This window comes from Nothoprocta perdicaria, unplaced genomic scaffold, assembly GCF_003342845.1.
Source record: "Nothoprocta perdicaria isolate Ctin4 unplaced genomic scaffold, notPer1 scaffold_250, whole genome shotgun sequence".
Classification (NCBI taxonomy): domain Eukaryota; kingdom Metazoa; phylum Chordata; class Aves; order Tinamiformes; family Tinamidae; genus Nothoprocta; species Nothoprocta perdicaria.
In genome coordinates this window covers 960,902-976,593 of record NW_020455478.1, presented here as the reverse complement: position 1 = coordinate 976,593, position 15,692 = coordinate 960,902, and the positions used below count along the sequence as shown (strand labels likewise).

The window sequence follows — 15,692 nt, the reverse complement described above, 5'->3', positions numbered from 1 at the left end:
TMCGGTGATTAGAGAAGGGCAGTGCTTCAGGTCATGCAGCCTGGGTGCTCGTTCATGCTGGCCATCTCCAGCTGCTGCAGCTCAGCCCAGACAGCCCTTTGGAGGCAGCGGCAGGTAGCTGTTGAACGCGTATCACCCAAGTGCATTGCAAGAATACTTGGTTCTTGCTCGTAGACTTTTTCCACTCACTGAAGTCCACACAGCTAATCTGAGCACTGCTGTGTTGAATATAAATGTTCCTCACTCAGTAAAACCACTAGATAGCAGCAGCAAAAACACAAAGCAGAGTGTTGCACGAGAAGTTTCTTGTATTCAAGGGGCTGTTAAATTAACCTGCTTCATTTGCATTTGGGCATGTTCACAGGGATACCTGCATGGTACCGGAGTGGGATTGAAGTGCTCAGCTGGTCTGGAGCTGTGATATGACTTGTCCTGAAGCAGTTCTCCTCCCAGTAGCTTCTGGGGTGGCTGTGGAGGGTGTTATACAGGTCCTCGTAAGGGGAAACCACCCCAAGCTTCACTGGAGAAGCACTATTTGCTTCTGTCGTAGGCTCCTCCAGGCAGCAAGGACTTAGCCTTCATGGAATGAGAGGTCCTTGGAAGGAGCAACATGGTGCCTGTATGCTAGTGGCATCAACATCAGGTGTTGAACTTGTGGGTTTCATTGACACAGTTGAATGATGCAAGCACAAACTGATATTGCTCATAGCTGACTCATAAGCTGCTGGGAGAGATGAGGGAGGTCGCTGTGTGCACTGAGGGTGARTGGCAGCTTTTCATATCCTGAGAGCTCTCAAATTCAAGTGCTTGTGCTGAGCAAGAGATGTCAGGCTCCTTGTTGGCCAGCCATGTCCTAAGGTGGTCACCATGGGCTCTAGTGTGCCCTSTCCATTCCCCCGGGGTCTGCAGTGGTTAAATGATTTCCAAACAGCCTGCTTGTGTTAGGAGCCCGCACCACTCCATGAGGGACGTGGATTGTGATAACAGATGAGAACTTTCCACAGAAGGAAGTGGAGCTGCTAAAGCTGTGAGTGATCCAGAGTGCAATTAGCGTCCAAGGAGCAGAGCAGTTTCTCTTGTCTTGTTCATTTGTCAGCTTATTTGGGGAAGAGATGACAGGTTTCTGGCATACTGTGTCTTGTGGAGAGTTTGTACTGGCCCTCCTTCTCTGGAGGTCTTCAAAACCTGCCTGGATGCCACCCTGTGCCACGTGCTCTAGATGTCCCTGCTGGAGCGAAAAGTTTACTGAAGTCCCCRTATTTTTGAGTAGTGGAGATCAGTACAGAGGATGCAGTACAGTCCTGTGCTCTGACCCCCAAGCACTGAACCTGCATCATTGCTCACTTTATTTGACCCATTTTTGCAGATGGAACGACAGCGCCTGGCCCGAGAGAAGCAAATGAGGGAAGAAGCTGAGCGAACGAGGGATGAGCTGGAGAGAAGACTGATGCAGTTAAAGGAGGAGGCAACGATGGCCAATGAGGCTCTGGTAGGTCTCTGGCAGGTGGTTTGCCACAGTGCAGCAGCTCTTCCTGGCTTTTTCCATGGCAGAGGTGTATCATGATCGTCCTTGAGCTATATTGCCATCACTGCTAGTGGACAGGGAGCAGGAGGCTGGATGGAGCTGGCTGTATCCAAATGGCCTGTTGTGACAGGAGAACCATTTGGGGCAGAGCCTGGGCACAGCAGGGTCTTGGCTGGCGACCACCCTGCAAAAGCTATGACTTACTTGAAAGCAGGAGGAACTTGTGGGCAACAGAGACTGACCGTGCAGAGCAAGTAGCTCAGAGCTCTGTAGTGGGGACTGTGAGGGTGTTTGGGGTGCCACTCGGAGTGCACTTGATAGTTTCACGCGCATTAATTCACAGATGAGGTCTGAAGAGACAGCGGACTTGCTGGCTGAGAAGGCCCAGATCACRGAGGAGGAGGCCAAGCTCCTAGCTCAGAAAGCAGCTGAGGCCGAGCAGGAGATGCAGCGAATCAAAGCCACGGCCATCCGGACAGAGGAAGAGAAACGGCTGATGGAGCAGAAGGTGCTGGAGGCAGAGATGTTGGCTCTGAAAATGGCCGAGGAGTCTGAGCGGAGGTCAGCGGGTAACCTCGCAGCTGCCTCTGTGCTTTGCTTTCCAACTCCCTGCTGACAAGTGAGGGAGATGGGTGCTTCAAGCCTCAAATTAGTCCATGCAGTTTGCAGGAAGCCTGTGGCCTCCTGTGCCTGTATAATGGCAAGTGGTCTCGAGGCTTGGCTAGTTCCTTTCTGCTCTGCCATTCATGCCTCAGATCCTGGCAGCGGCAGCTGAAACAGCCTCTGCTTTTGGGTGGTTTCTGCAAACACCCACTTGCATTCAGCAGAGTGTTTGACAACATTAAAGACACTTGGGTTTGTGGGTGTTTTGGGGTTTTTTTTTTGTTCCATTTCTTTGGTTATTACATCTACTTTTGTTATTCTTCCTTTGTCCTCATGTTTCCCTCAGCTTTTTGATTTTCCTTTGCACCCATGCAGTCTCTGTTTCAGGCCAGCCTTGAGGGCTCCCTCACTTCCACAGTACTGTATGTTAAAGCTGTTATTTCCCTCTTGCTACCAGAACCAGCTCCCACGGTGCATTCAATAGTGAACAAACTAAAGATTGCAAACATTTCCTTCCAACAGAGTAATCCTTTCCAATAACGCTGTCCACGTCCATCTCTTCTCTGCCGTGATCTTGTGAAATCTTCCCTCAAATTTCAAACCAATAGAGCAGCTTTCTCTGTCCTTTGCAGAGGATTCTTGGGAGCCCTTAAGGCTTAAGGGGAAATATTAGTGTTGAAATTGGCCTTTTACATCTTGGACTTTTTTACTGCCAACTTACAATATCCCACCTGTTGGCAGCTCTGTCACTTCCTTTGCTCAAACGATGTCTCTAGATGAGATCTGCAACAAGATCCAAACCTGTCCTGTATCTAGACTGTAATCCTACTTATCCATTTATTTTCATTCCTCAATTTTGATCAGATATTCACCGTCCTTTGCTGTTTTCCTTTACAGAGCAAAGGAGGCTGATCAGTTAAAGCAAGACCTTCAGGAGGCTCGAGAGTCTGAGCGGAGGGCAAAGCAAAAGCTCCTGGAGATCACCAGCAAGTCTTCATATACAGTAAGAGCAATCTGCATTGTCATCTGTTTCCCAACAGTAGATGTACCTGGAGGATTGTGCCTGGAGGATTCTCGTGACTTTGTGGTTCCCTCCTGGCATTGTAGGGGGTATGAACTGTCTTATTGCATTGCTTAGCAGGTGTTCAAAACCATTTTGCAGTGTTCACCCTCCTCATCTAGGCACCCTGCCCAGCACGCCACTTCACTCTTTTTTTCTTCCTCTCTACTCTGCCTCATCCTGCAAGAGCAAGAGAGCTGCTGGTGTACTTAAAAGGCAGGGAAACTTAAACCCAAYTTAGCAGGTACACCACAGCCATACTTTTTCAGCCAGTGGAGCTTCCCAGCTCTGTGATAGCCTTTAAAATAGTGTTGAATACGTACGAAATGTATGTCCTTGTTCCTGATGTATGAGGATAAATGCTGTTTAGAACCTGTAAATTCATTCTTCAGGCTTCMGCTGAGCATTGTGCATCTACACACTGGAAAGAAATGTCTTTACAGGGAGATAATTCCACAGTAGCCTGGGAGGAGGGTTTCACACCTTTCTCTGAAGCATCTGGCCCTGCTTGCTACTGGGGACTAAATGCCAGACTAAATGTCCTTTGCTYTGAGTTCGTCTGGCAGCTCCTTTCCTCAACATTTCTCATGGTGCTGTGGGGCCTTCCAGAGTTCCCCAGTGCTCCCTTCCTGGCGGCTCCTGCCTGCTGTGCCTGGCAGCTCTGCCACCTCGCTGTCCCACGGGGTGATGAGGGAAGAGCTCAATGTCTTTGGGAATAAACTCAGCAGATGTATGTGGGAGTTTCCAAACCATTCAGCACTGAAGTTTTAGTTTGGACCTGCAGGCTCCTTCCCCCTTCTTCTCYTGAAGCTGCAGGGAGCAGCTTGAAGAGACTTGAAGATGAAGTTACTTTTCATSCTCATGCTCTGAAGTTCCCTGCAAAAATGTTCAGAAGCTTTTAAGCAATTGCAGTGTTGGAGAAGAATTCTAAGGTAGAAGTCCTCAATCAGGTCTAGCCATTTTAGTGCTTTATAAACCTGGTATTTTGAGTGCCCTTGTTTCACTGCCAGTCACTAGGTTTCTGGGATCTGCCAGTTCTTTAATTCTTTCAGCTTGCACATGAGTGGAGCAGCCTTATTAGAAACCTTCTGGGTCTAGGTTGCCTCCTGCTGCTGTGACCGCCTGCAGTCAAAGCGGCAGAGCTGGGATTGCTCTGTAAATTCCCGGGGTGGCCTGTGTTTTGCAGTATATTCCTGCCTATGGCATTACAGGCTGAATTGTGGGGGCAGCTTTTAAGAGCTGCCTAAAATCTTCCAAAAAACAATCCACTCCATCGGCTGCATCCCTCTGAGAGGGCTGCTTGTAGACACATCGTGCTCTGCCTTCCTCCAAAAACCTTGGCCTCCCAGACGCAGCTGCTGGGGCCAGACGGAGAGGGAAGCTGCCCAGTTAAGTGGTAGATCCCCTCCTCTCCAAGCTTGTGGAGGATTGCCATRCCCCACAAGCTTTGTAGTAGTTATTTTCCAAACTCAGCAGGACGCAGACCTGGCCATTGTGTCAATTCTCTTCTGTTGCCCGCAGCTGGGGACAGGCCCGCTCCGAAAACGTTGTTCCAGTGCAGAGGAACCTGGTGCAGAGGGACCTGATTGGGGCCTGGAATGGCCCAAGGGATGGAGGTGTTTGGAAGGCCACCACCAGAAGGCTGCCGTCCCTCCGGCACACAGCTGCTTTGCCAGGCCGTGCTGTCTCCTGATTCCTCCCCTCCTTCCTGAAGGTTTAACTAGGTTTAGCTCTTTACTGTTATCCCACTGCCAGAGTTAGGCAGCCCCCTGGCATTGAGAGCCGTGATATCAACCCCAGTGATCCAACCCAACTTGTCATCGCTGCTGTACTCACCACCCGATACATCTCATTTCCATGTCGTCCTTGTCATCTTTGTTGCCCATCGGGCCCTGCTTGTGGCAGGTCTCAAGGCCTCCTCTGCATCTCACTTGAAATTACAAGCATTTGTCAGGTTTGCCCCAGTTCCCCACACAGAGAAGTACCGGTGCTGGCAATCGCAGACACCCTTCCCATGGGGAAGCCTGGTGCTTCCTCYGTGTCTTCAGGCTCATTTACCCCTTGCTCCAGAGGATGGAGCTACTGAGGAGCTCCAAAGGGTGATGCTGACTGCTGCCAGTGTAGCACTCACCCCCGTGCTCTGCCAGGAAGCGCTTCAATGCAGCACTGGAGTGATGCAGTTTGTGGCAGCTCGGGGAACGCAGACGAAAAAAGATCCACGTCTCCTTAGCGAGCTACACCTTGAATAAAACTGTTACATGTGAGAGTTGCAGGGTTACCACAAGCGGCAGGGGAATGCTTGGCTCACGAGTGCTTTTGAGAGCTGTTCCTAAGCTCCCACTCTTGCACCAGTTTCCTGCTGTTTGTTGCCACTTCATGAAAGCTGTGCTGAGAAGAGGGGAGTGAGTGGTTGTAGTAACCCTGACAAATTGCTGGAAGGACTTGATGGTTGCAGTGCTTGCGGTTCGTTCTCTGGTGATGGTGATGCTGCTGTTTGTTTCTCATTCTTAACCCAAAGCTGTAGGCCCATGCTGAAAAATTGCTAAAGAGTGTTTTAGTGCCAGCAGAACAGTTGTGATTGTTAGTGCAATGAGATGTGAGTGTGGCAGTCAGTTAAAGCGCTGGGGCAGATCCATCCCCTTCCCTTGGAGATGGGAGTTTTGGTTCTCAACTGCCCCCTTCCCAACCTCACTCCAGAACTGATGCGGTTGTGCTTTTGGCTGGCAGCAATTGAAAATGGGGTAAAAAACGGTGTTTTTCTTGTCGTTTTAAGTCTGCCGTAGCTATAACATGCAGTATCTCATCTTGGTCTCTGCAGGGAAAGAGCCTAGACTGCTCCTGGATTCAGGGTGGGTGGTGAGGGCCGTTACTGTGCAGAGCAGATCTGGCACATCTGAGTGCCCTTCTGAGAGCTRGATGATGCTCTTTGTAACCAAACCAAGGAGTCGGTGTGCTGCCAGCCATTCCCACTGGGACCAGGGGCTKCCTGAAACCCCCGAACTGCCTTTGGCACGCGCCACAGCTCCCAGCCTCCTCGAACGTACTGCAGGAGCAGAAGTGATGATTTAAGTCCGGAAGAGCTCTTCCTCTGCTGGTAATGAGCCCACTTATTAGAGCAGCGACAGAATTTATGACTGAAAGCAAGTTTGTTCTCTCTCCCTCCCTCCCTCCCCCTCTCTCTCTCTCTCTCTCTCTCTCTCTCTCTCTCTCTCTTTCTCTCTTTTTACACTTAGACAAAGAGAAAAAGCCAAGGGCCTGGCAGTAGGTGAGATATCGCAGCTCTTTGCAGGAGGGTAAATGTCCCATGTCTGTGTTCAGCTGCAGGTTAAGTGATTCCCTGCATTATCTCTGTATTTGCAGTCAAATCTAGCAGTGGAACTGCAGATCACTGCTGTGTAAAAAGCGTAGCGCGTCTCCGTGTGGCTCACTGAAACTGCAGCCCATGTTAAGCCCTTGGGATTACCCTGTCCTTTTGATCACACTTTTGAGAGCACCAGAGCGCAGGACCCGACTGTTACACATTGACCCAATTTATGGTCATATTGACCCAATTTATAGTTCACTTTTTTTTTTTTTAATGTAATTTTTTCTTGAAGAGCTACCAGATGCCTTTCAAAAGGCAGCTTCTGGCCAATGTTACTTTAAATGCCATGATGGTGATAACACCTGGGAGTCTGCAGACCCCATCCAGTGCTGAAGACATGAGTGTTGTGTGCTGCTCTGCTCCTACMGTCCATAAAGTCCTTGACAGCTTTTGCATTAAAAGATCACGAGCTGAAAAATAGCTGCTTAATCTGTCCCATGGGGAGCCTGGCAGGCATACCGGCTTCAGAAAGAAGAAATTATGGGCTCTGCTGCCGCAGGAAAATGCATGTTCCTTCCCTTCCCTGGTGCAAATAATGAGATCCTTCCAGTTCAGCACAATGTAAATATACTCAGTTTCAAAAAAAAAAAAAAAAAAAGTTATTACCTATGTGAACAACAGGTTGTGCTTGTGAAAGTATTCAGAAGCAGCTCCTTGCACAGTGGGCTTTTCCAGTTTCGTTCTTCTGTTACAGAACATCTATTGACAGAAACGCTTGTATGACCAAAAGTGAATAATTTGGCCTCTCTCTCTCTCTCTCTCTCTCTCTCTCTCTTCAGCAGTCTGTGAACTCCAGTGCGACAGCATTGCCCACGGACCTGCCAAGCTTCAACCTCATCAGTGAGAGCCTCTCCTTTGACTTCAAGGATACAGACATGAAGAGACTTTCCATGGAAATCGAGAAGGAGAAGTAAGTGGCGGCTCTCCGTTGGTTTGGGTTTGGTACTGACCTGGCTCACTTGCAGGAAATAGCACCACAGTTGGGTCAAATGCAACTTTTACACTCCACATAAGCATCAGTTTGAGGTGAAAAGAGGAGAAATATGTTAACAGCAGCTCAATGGCTGCGGTGCGTTGGGCTGTCCAAGGCTACCACCTGTGCGTTTGCAGTATGTGCAAGCCATGGATAATGAAAGTCCTACAAAGTTAGGACTTAACCTCTTATTTTTTGAGCCTGGGGCACATTTATGTATGAGAAAGTGTGCRCAGGCAAGCTTGGAAGTGATTATGGGCTTTGGTCTGCATTTTTGTGTGAGTGCAGCCTCCAAAACTCTAAATTTAGCTGAAATCAAAGCAGACCAAAATYTAAGCTCTTTAGCAATAATATGCTTTGTCCATTGGGTAGCAGAACAAAAGTAGAAGGGATTTGCCATAGCATGTGGTCAAGACTCCCTGGGGCRCGAGGGAAACTCCCCCAGATCCCACAGGCTGGATATTTGTGCCTCTGGTCCCGACCCTCTCTTATGTCTGAAATAGCAAAGCACTGGTTTAGGAATGAGCGCTAAAACCTCTTCCTAAAACTGGAAAGAAAAAGCCTGAAGCTACAAATAGCAAGAAGAGCCCTGTTTGTTTTCTCTACCTAGGCTGCTAACTAGGGCATCCCACTTTCCTAAGTAGGAGGATCTCAGCGCAGCCAAATGATAAAAGCAATCGCATGTTTTCACTGACTTCTTCCAAGAGTGCTTTTCACTCCTCAGGTGCTGACATAAACTTCACTACAGATTTCCACCCTCTGAAAGGATCTTTGTTAGAGTGCTGGCATTTCACTTAAATCTTCATATTTAAGTGCAAATACTGACTAGCACCACAGGATTTTTTTTTCCTTTAGTAGGTGACTCATTGCAGAAGAAGTCTTGAGAGTGGCTGGATTTTTTTGTTTGGTGGCTTTATAGGGGTTTAYTGTTGTTGTTTTTTGTTTTGTTTGTTTGTTTGGGGGAGCCCTCTCCGGGCGATACTGTGTATCCTAAAGCTGCGTGATATCTTGGATGCAGTGCTCACTCCTATGACTTTCACAGTTTAATCCCTCAAAAACACGCAAAGTGTGTATGTTGGATTTGTTGTTTGCCCTTGGAAAGTGACCTGAAAGAATTCATGCTATCTTTTTGTGAACGGAGTTTAAGAGAGTGTGAGCAGGGGGGTAGAGCAACACTATTTGCATCAGTCTTATATGCAGAAGCTGCTTCAATTTAGCTTAAGTCACAGTGCAGGTTTAGTTGAAGATGGGGAGATGTATAAATATAATCTGGCAGCCCCCATCTGGCTATATATTTTTTCAGTAATGTGACTTGCAGTTTGGTTCCAGGGTCAGCTGTCTGGGTGACTGCTCAGGACAGCTTAAGAGTACACTATAAGTTAACGCTGTTAGCTCTACACACTAAAAATGATGAAGATTTTGGGAGGGTTTCTGCTAAAATTCCATTTTCAGCTGCTGTGAAATTATGGAGGCACCTGCAGATGGTTGGTGCTAAGCTCAAGCCTGTTCTGTGTGCCCGCTAGGGTCGAGTATATGGAGAAAAGCAAACATCTGCAGGAGCAACTGAATGAGCTGAAGACAGAGATCGAGGCGCTGAAGCTGAAGGAGAGAGAGACTGCGCTGGATATATTGCACAATGAGAATGCCAGCCGAGGCAACAGCAAGCACAACACTATTAAAAAGGTATCTGAGGGCTCCGTTTATATCTCACCTGATTAAACCGTTTAAAACCCGTCACAAAATTGCCCTTCTGTTTGGTGTAGCTTTTGCACAAAGCGTGATAATAACTTGGTTTGATCTGGGCTTTCTGCTCCAAACTGGGGGCACAGAGAATTTCCACTGCTGCTGGGGCCCATGTTGTTAGCCCCAACTTGGATTGGATCAATTGTTGGGTGTGAAGGAAAGCCCAACAGGCGTTCAAACCTGCTGAGGTTTGATCCTCAACAAAAGCTTGACAGAGATACCCTGAGAAGAGGTTTGCTACTCTAGTTGCTCCAGGAGCAGGAAAAGCCCTCACTCCTTATTCCAGCCATACCATAAATACATTACAAGCGAACAGCTTTGAGCTTGGCTGGGACCTCACAAGGAGGAGAGCGTGGCTGATTTACAGGTAGAAAAAGCCTACTCTTCACTTCCAGTCTGTTCTCAAATAACCTTTTGTGATACTGGGAATGCCAATGGGAAAATGTTTCCCTAGTGCAGCTGGGTGATGTCTTCTCCCTACACTGCAGCTCCTGCAGCCACTTGCCTCCCTCCTTGTGCTTGCAGTTAATACCAGCTGAGAAAAGTTAGGGTGATGGGCTCTGCTCCCACAGGTCTCACATGTGCAAGATCCGAAGAAAAACCTYTTTAAGTTTTGCATCCAGCCCTTTTTCTTTTGCCTGTCAGCTGTGCTGTTCTCCTAGTGGAGCTGGTGGCTGGTAGACCTCTGTCCTGCACGGTGAGATGTGATGGTCAGATCGACAAGGCTTTTGCCCAGGCATTTTCCCAATTGCCAGGAAAGACACAGAAATCTGCCATGGCATGGCACGCTTGCCAGGGCTGCAGCTTGTGGCGAGGATAACAGGTTTTAAACAGTTCCAAACAATTCCTCGCCTTTGTGCTAGCCTTAGTGGAGAGGTACATCTGACAGGGCTTAAAAATAGCGTTTGTGCTGGCTTTCCCAGTTGAGAGTTTATGATTTTTGAATTGGGGCAGGGAAATGCGGTGAGGGGATTTTCCAGGGCCGCTTGTGCTAGCCCGGAGCTGTTCGAGTCCCTGTGCCTCCCGYGGGAGGGCTATAAAAATCTTCACAGCCCCTTTTGTCATCTTAAGAATCGGAGAAAGTTTCTGCTGCCATTAGGTTTTTCCTGCCGCACACTGCATCTGTGGTGAAAACAGAAAATGATAATTTCTTTTTGCTTTTGTCAGGAGCTTTTGAATGGTGTTCGTAGAGAGTTGACAGTCCTGTTGGTCTGTCTCAAAGGTGGGACAGATGGCCCATAACCGGACTGCGCAGCTCGACGTGGCTCCTTTGGAGCTGGCGCCGGTGCCATCCCCACGCTCTTGCAGGGCGCCAAGGCACGTGTGTCCCCACTGCAGGAGTAAAGACTTTTGCCTAACAGCAGAGCCCAAGAGAATGTGGTTTCAGGCTGCTGCTGTTCCTGCTGCCAGGAGGACTTTGGTCTGTCCCCTTGTGCTGGAAGAGGCCATTTGATGGAAAAGTTGTTGGGGCGGGGAGGGTTAGCAGCGCTTGACTAATGCCAACCCTCTGGCCAGTTGCACAGGTGACCTGTCGTCCCTTGTATCACAGAGGACTTTTTGTCTTGTTCGTTTTATTTTGCCGGTCTAGCCTCCAGCCCAGGGCAGACGACCTATCTGCATTTGAGACCGCTGCGCAGGCTGTGCCCAGGTACCCTGCGCGTGGTGGTGGGATCGCTGGCTGCGGCGCTAACCCGTGCATGCGCTTGCCTGCAGCGCGCGCTGCGCTCGCCAGCCTCGCGCCCCGCGGTGCAGGTCGGCTCCCCAGCACTCAGCGCCCTGCCCGGCTCCTGCTCCGTCGCTGGGGCTCGCGGTTTCTTCGCTTTTGCACTTGATCCTTTGCACTGGGGGAGCATCTTCCTCGCCGGCCGCCAAGCTGTTCATGTCCTTAAATTGTGGAACACACCTGGTTGTGTCCTGCTGGTGGTGCCGGGGAAGCTAGCAGTGGTACCAGGCAACCTTGGAAGATTTCCTTAAGGAGATAAAACAGGGCCTTCCCTCTCGGTGGCTGCAGGAGGAAAGTGAGAGTTTCAAAAAGAGATGGCAGCAAGCCCCCTTCTCTCATGCTGCTGCTGCAGCCCGTGTCSTAAGTTAGAAATCAGCACCTCTGAGTGAGGCAAACCTGGCACAAAAGCTGCACGTGCGCTTGGAGAGGTAGCAGGCGCGGGCAGAAGAGGCAGCCAAGGACAGCCGGTGTCTGCAGGGATTCAGGGGGTGAGACCCCAGCAGGAGGGAGCTCTGGGGAGCTGCCTCTGAGTGTTGGCCACAGGCACCATCCCCACCTTGAGGCTCTCCTCCACATGCAACCCTGAAAAGTTGGAAATGGGGAAGGTTTCCTGCTTGTATTCCTGGGTGCCAAATTAGTGCCTYTTCCTGACCTTTCTTCAGGCTGGGMCTGGGGAGAGGCAGTTTCTCCATCCGAGCGTTGGCTGAGGAAGCATCTGCTCGGACTTGCCTCCAGTGTCCACCTGGGAAAGCAGCAGCCTCCGTGKGCAGGAAGGGAGCGGATGGATCCAAGTGGACCCATCAGCGCAACAGGGACATGGAAGCAAAGTGCTTTCCAAAGGTCGCCTTCATTCCAAGGGCAACTGCAGCACACCRCTCCTTCCCTTGCGTCTCCTGACCTGTCCTTCCTGAAAGTTGCTTTTGTTGACGAATTTGGCTTTGGTTCCCGTGTCTGAACCTTTGGGGAAGATGGTGTTGGAGAAGGGTTTCTTTTTCTGATTGCAGCCTCCAGGTCCCTGGGACTTGTGTGCAAGGTTTCACAAGCCCTGAGCTACTAGTGGACAGGCTTTGGCACTGTGGCTTTGAAAACGTCAACTTTGGGGATTTTAAGTACCTTTTCTAACACACTAATGCTTTTTGTATGGATTACCCCTCCAGCCTGCTGGACTTTAGTTCATCACTCATGCTGCAGTAAAATTGGGGAGAACAAAGCACTATTCATCCTCATGTCCTCCGGTGGGAACCTCTCTCATGGACATGAACAGGAACAACCCTTTCATTCCCCTTGCTTTCTTCTTGCCCTGCTAGGATTATTAGTGGGATTTAAGCCTTTGAAGGATCCTGGCGTGTATCAAATCTCCTGCTCCCATAGAGGTTCTTCCATCCTCCRTCTGGGCTGGGACAAAACGATGCTGGCAGCGCCATTCCCAACTCCTCCCGTCCTTTCATGGCATAGCAGGATCTTGGAAAGCGAGTAAATGCAGGTCTTGTCCCTCGCTGAGGCAGTCGGGATTTGTTGAGAAGTGCAGCAGGAGTTTGGGTGGGCTGCTGTCAACTTGAGTTGTTCTTCAGCACCAAGGACTTCTCGCAGTGTAGGGCCACAGGTAATGACACTCCACTGCTTTCGCTCGTGCTGCCGCGTGCCATGAGGTGGCCAAGGCCTCCGGGTGTCTTGGAGACTCTCAAGGGATTTGACCCAGCTCTGTGATAATACTTTTACTGTGGGCAGCTTTGCAAAGGGCCACACAGAGGTGAGTTGATGCGGGCCAGACTCGGCTGCAGCCAATTCCATGTCACCACTGCAACAGCACCAGCATTGGGCCAGCAAGCACCTTCTCCAGCATCTTCAGTGCCAGGAGATAGCATTTGGGAGGTCACCTCCTTACTGGGATCCTTTGCTGTGCTGCCTCGGAGCCAAATGCCTCAGGCCCAGCAGCTCCCTTTCCTTGTTTGCAAGGAAAACAAGGAGTTTAGTTTGGAGTGCTCTGGAAGCGGGAGACAGTCAGGCTGTCAGCTATTTTGGGGACGGCTTTTGAAGAAGCATTTCCTTCCAACACCGCTCCCTCCTCAAAAGTGCTGTGGGCTGCGACAGCGAGAAGAAACAGGCAGCGTGGGCGTAAGAGAGCCGGGGAGAAGGGGTGGCAGGGAGACAGGGTGGGAGCTTCTCGCCAGAAAAATGAACTTGAAGAGAAGTGGGGCCAGGCTGGGAACGTAGTTTCCCAAATAGGGCACGCCGGGCATGGGAACAGGACATCTGCCCCACCATGGAACTCCCCAAGAAAGTAAGGTTTCCTTTAAATCTCGTGGCTGAGATTTACACATGCTGACACGGAGATGGTTGCTTTTACTGAAAATGCAGCTTCGGGGAGAGGGAGAATGGATGGGTGGAGAGAGAGACGGACAGACAAAGGGATGGATGTGATTCCTGTCTCCGAGCTCTCGGAGTGCTTGGGGTTTTATCACGGGTTTTGCAGGGGCAGCAGCAGTTGCATGATGCTGTTTTGGGGWATTAGCTACTCCAACAGGGTTTTGGCTGCATTGATGGGGTATTTCTTCCCACCCCTCCTAAAAATAATGAGGTAAATCCAGCAACCTTGTGTAAAAGCAAAACTCCAAGAAAGCCCCAGCTCTGCAATGGTCTTGTGTTTATGCTTCTTTCCTTTTTTTTTTTTTTTAATGCACATGTATGTGTATATCTATGCATCCATATATTTATTTGAGGAATCGGGCAGGAGCGCAAGGCTGTGCAGCAGCAGCCTCCAGGATCTGTGTGCCCAGGGTCCCGGGCTCTGTTTCAGCCGGGGTTTGGGTGGTGGCAGCAGCAGGTTATGGTGCAGGTTGGGCAGGAGCAGACTGGAAAAGCAGCCCGGGAGGAAGGCGCAGGTTCGGTGCCCAAAGCCCATGCCCTTTCTCGGGGCTGGACCATACAGTGGCRAAGGCTGTCGGAGCCCCCCCAGAAACTTCTCTGCTCGAGGGCCTTAGGAAACRGCGCTGGCAAGATATTTCCAGGGCAGCCTTGCTGGTGCTGTGAAAAGCTTTCCTGGGCTGGGCTTTCCCAGCTCACAAGAGCTTTCGAGGTGTCRCTCCGTAAAACCAGTGGGAGCCTGGAGGTAAAGCGGAGCATYCCCTGCTCCAGACCTGAGCGCTTGGCCTTGAGGGCAGGTCAAACCCCACCGGAGCCTCCTGCATGGCAGGGTAAGGGGCAAGGGCAGGGTGGCTGCTCCAGGCTTCCTCCCCACGCTGGCAGGCTCTGCACAGCCTGCCCTGCTCAGCCSTCCCCTCTGCTCTCTTGCAGCTCACCCTGCAGAGCACCCAGTCCCGCGTGGCCTTCTTCGAGGAGCTCTAGGACCAGCTAGTGTCACCGCGGCCGAGGACACGCGCGCGGAGAGGGGACCCCGCGCTGACTGCCCCTGACACCGGCGCCAGCTCTGGGCACCCTYGGGGAATTTTTCCTCCTTTCCTTGCCTTCTTCCAGTTTATGTTTTCCTTGTTTTTTATTTTAGTTTTGTTTTGTTTTTTCTCTCCAAGCTCTATGGGCTTTGCCAGCCATGGCAGGACAGGAGCTCTGCTGCCTCCCCATCCCTGGCCAGGGCGAGAGGAGGAGGAGGGAGCGTAGAGCTCCCCAGCAGCTGGAGGACGCTGGGGYGACCGTGTCTTCCTCCTCACTGCGGCCTCTTCCTCCGCACGTGGGTGGCCAAAGGGGAGCCGGCTCGTGCCAAGCCCATGTCACCTTTTATCCCTGCAAACTGTGACCAAGCTGGGGGTTAAAACCCTGCAGCGGCTCCCACAGCGCGATCCCTTCCAKCCCGGGGAGGACCTCTCGACCCCAGTGTTGGGCAGAGCCCAGCCTCAAGCTGGTTTCGTTTGGACACTTGCTGCCTCATCAAGTTGGCCTCTGTGTCACTGTGATGGGGGCCGGAGCCTTTTTCTCTTWGTGGGGATTGCAAGCCGCAAGAAAGAGCGGATTTTTTTGCCTTGGTTTTAATAAAAATTTGATGTTTAATAAAAATGTAATGTATGAGGAGGGGGCCTGGMTGGTGCTTGCTGGTTTGTTTTGGTGTTTTTTTGGTGAGGGTTGGGGGTTAGGGAGGCCTGGAGCAGCCCCTGGGTGCTGCTACCTGGAATCTTTCCTAAGCCAGGCGCCTGCRGCTCGGGGGGCACGGCAGGGTGCTGGGTCCTGGGTGCTGCACCTAGAGCTGCCCCTGAGCAGGAGGTGACACCGGATGCTCCCAGCAGTGCCTGAAGGCAGGAGCAGGTTCCCATGCTGTGCCCGAGGAGCACGGGGTGGCAGCACTAGGGGCAGCTGAGCAGGGCAGGGTGGCAGCACCGTGGTGGGAGCAGCGAGCCTGGAGGAGATGGTGGGAGACAGGCTTCTGCTTCCACGCTCCCAGGGAACACAAGGGCAAAGGAAGTGGGAGATTTCAGGACTGCTCCATGAAAAACGGCAAGGGGGGGAAGGTGACCTGATTTCCTGGGATCAAACACGAYGCCAGAGCGGCAGCCGCCGCCGTGATGAATAATGCAGCACCACCAGGGGCCAGYGGAGGAGGGAGAGAGACAATTTGGGGGAATTTAGCCAGGAAACAGAGCTGAGGCTTCTGTAATGGCAGGGATGTCCCCAGCACAGTGGCTCTGCGCCCTGGGTGCCCTCATCCGGCCACATCGTGGGACTCTGGATGTGTTGCAGGGCCCCATGACAGCA

General features: G+C 51.1%; 1 protein-coding gene across 9 annotated transcripts in view; it reads left to right on the top strand.

Annotated features, from left to right (window-relative positions):
* Nucleotides 1–14,590, top strand: part of NF2 (neurofibromin 2) — a 34,088-nt gene extending 19,498 nt beyond the window's left edge. For 2 of the 9 annotated variants that reach the window (XM_026040163.1, XM_026040167.1), the window contains exons 11-16: nt 1,367–1,489; nt 1,869–2,086; nt 3,026–3,131; nt 7,332–7,462; nt 9,049–9,208; nt 14,263–14,590. In XM_026040163.1, the coding sequence (XP_025895948.1) occupies nt 1,367–1,489; nt 1,869–2,086; nt 3,026–3,131; nt 7,332–7,462; nt 9,049–9,208; nt 14,263–14,346 (822 nt within the window). In that variant the 3' untranslated portion in view covers nt 14,347–14,590. Of the gene's footprint in view, nt 1–1,366; nt 1,490–1,868; nt 2,087–3,025; nt 3,132–7,331; nt 7,463–9,048; nt 9,209–10,856; nt 10,926–14,262 lie in introns of those variants that run through there. The other 7 variants (XM_026040168.1, XM_026040162.1, XM_026040164.1 and 4 more) reach the window with 6 other exon arrangements.
* Nucleotides 14,591–15,692: the final 1,102 nt, after the last annotated feature.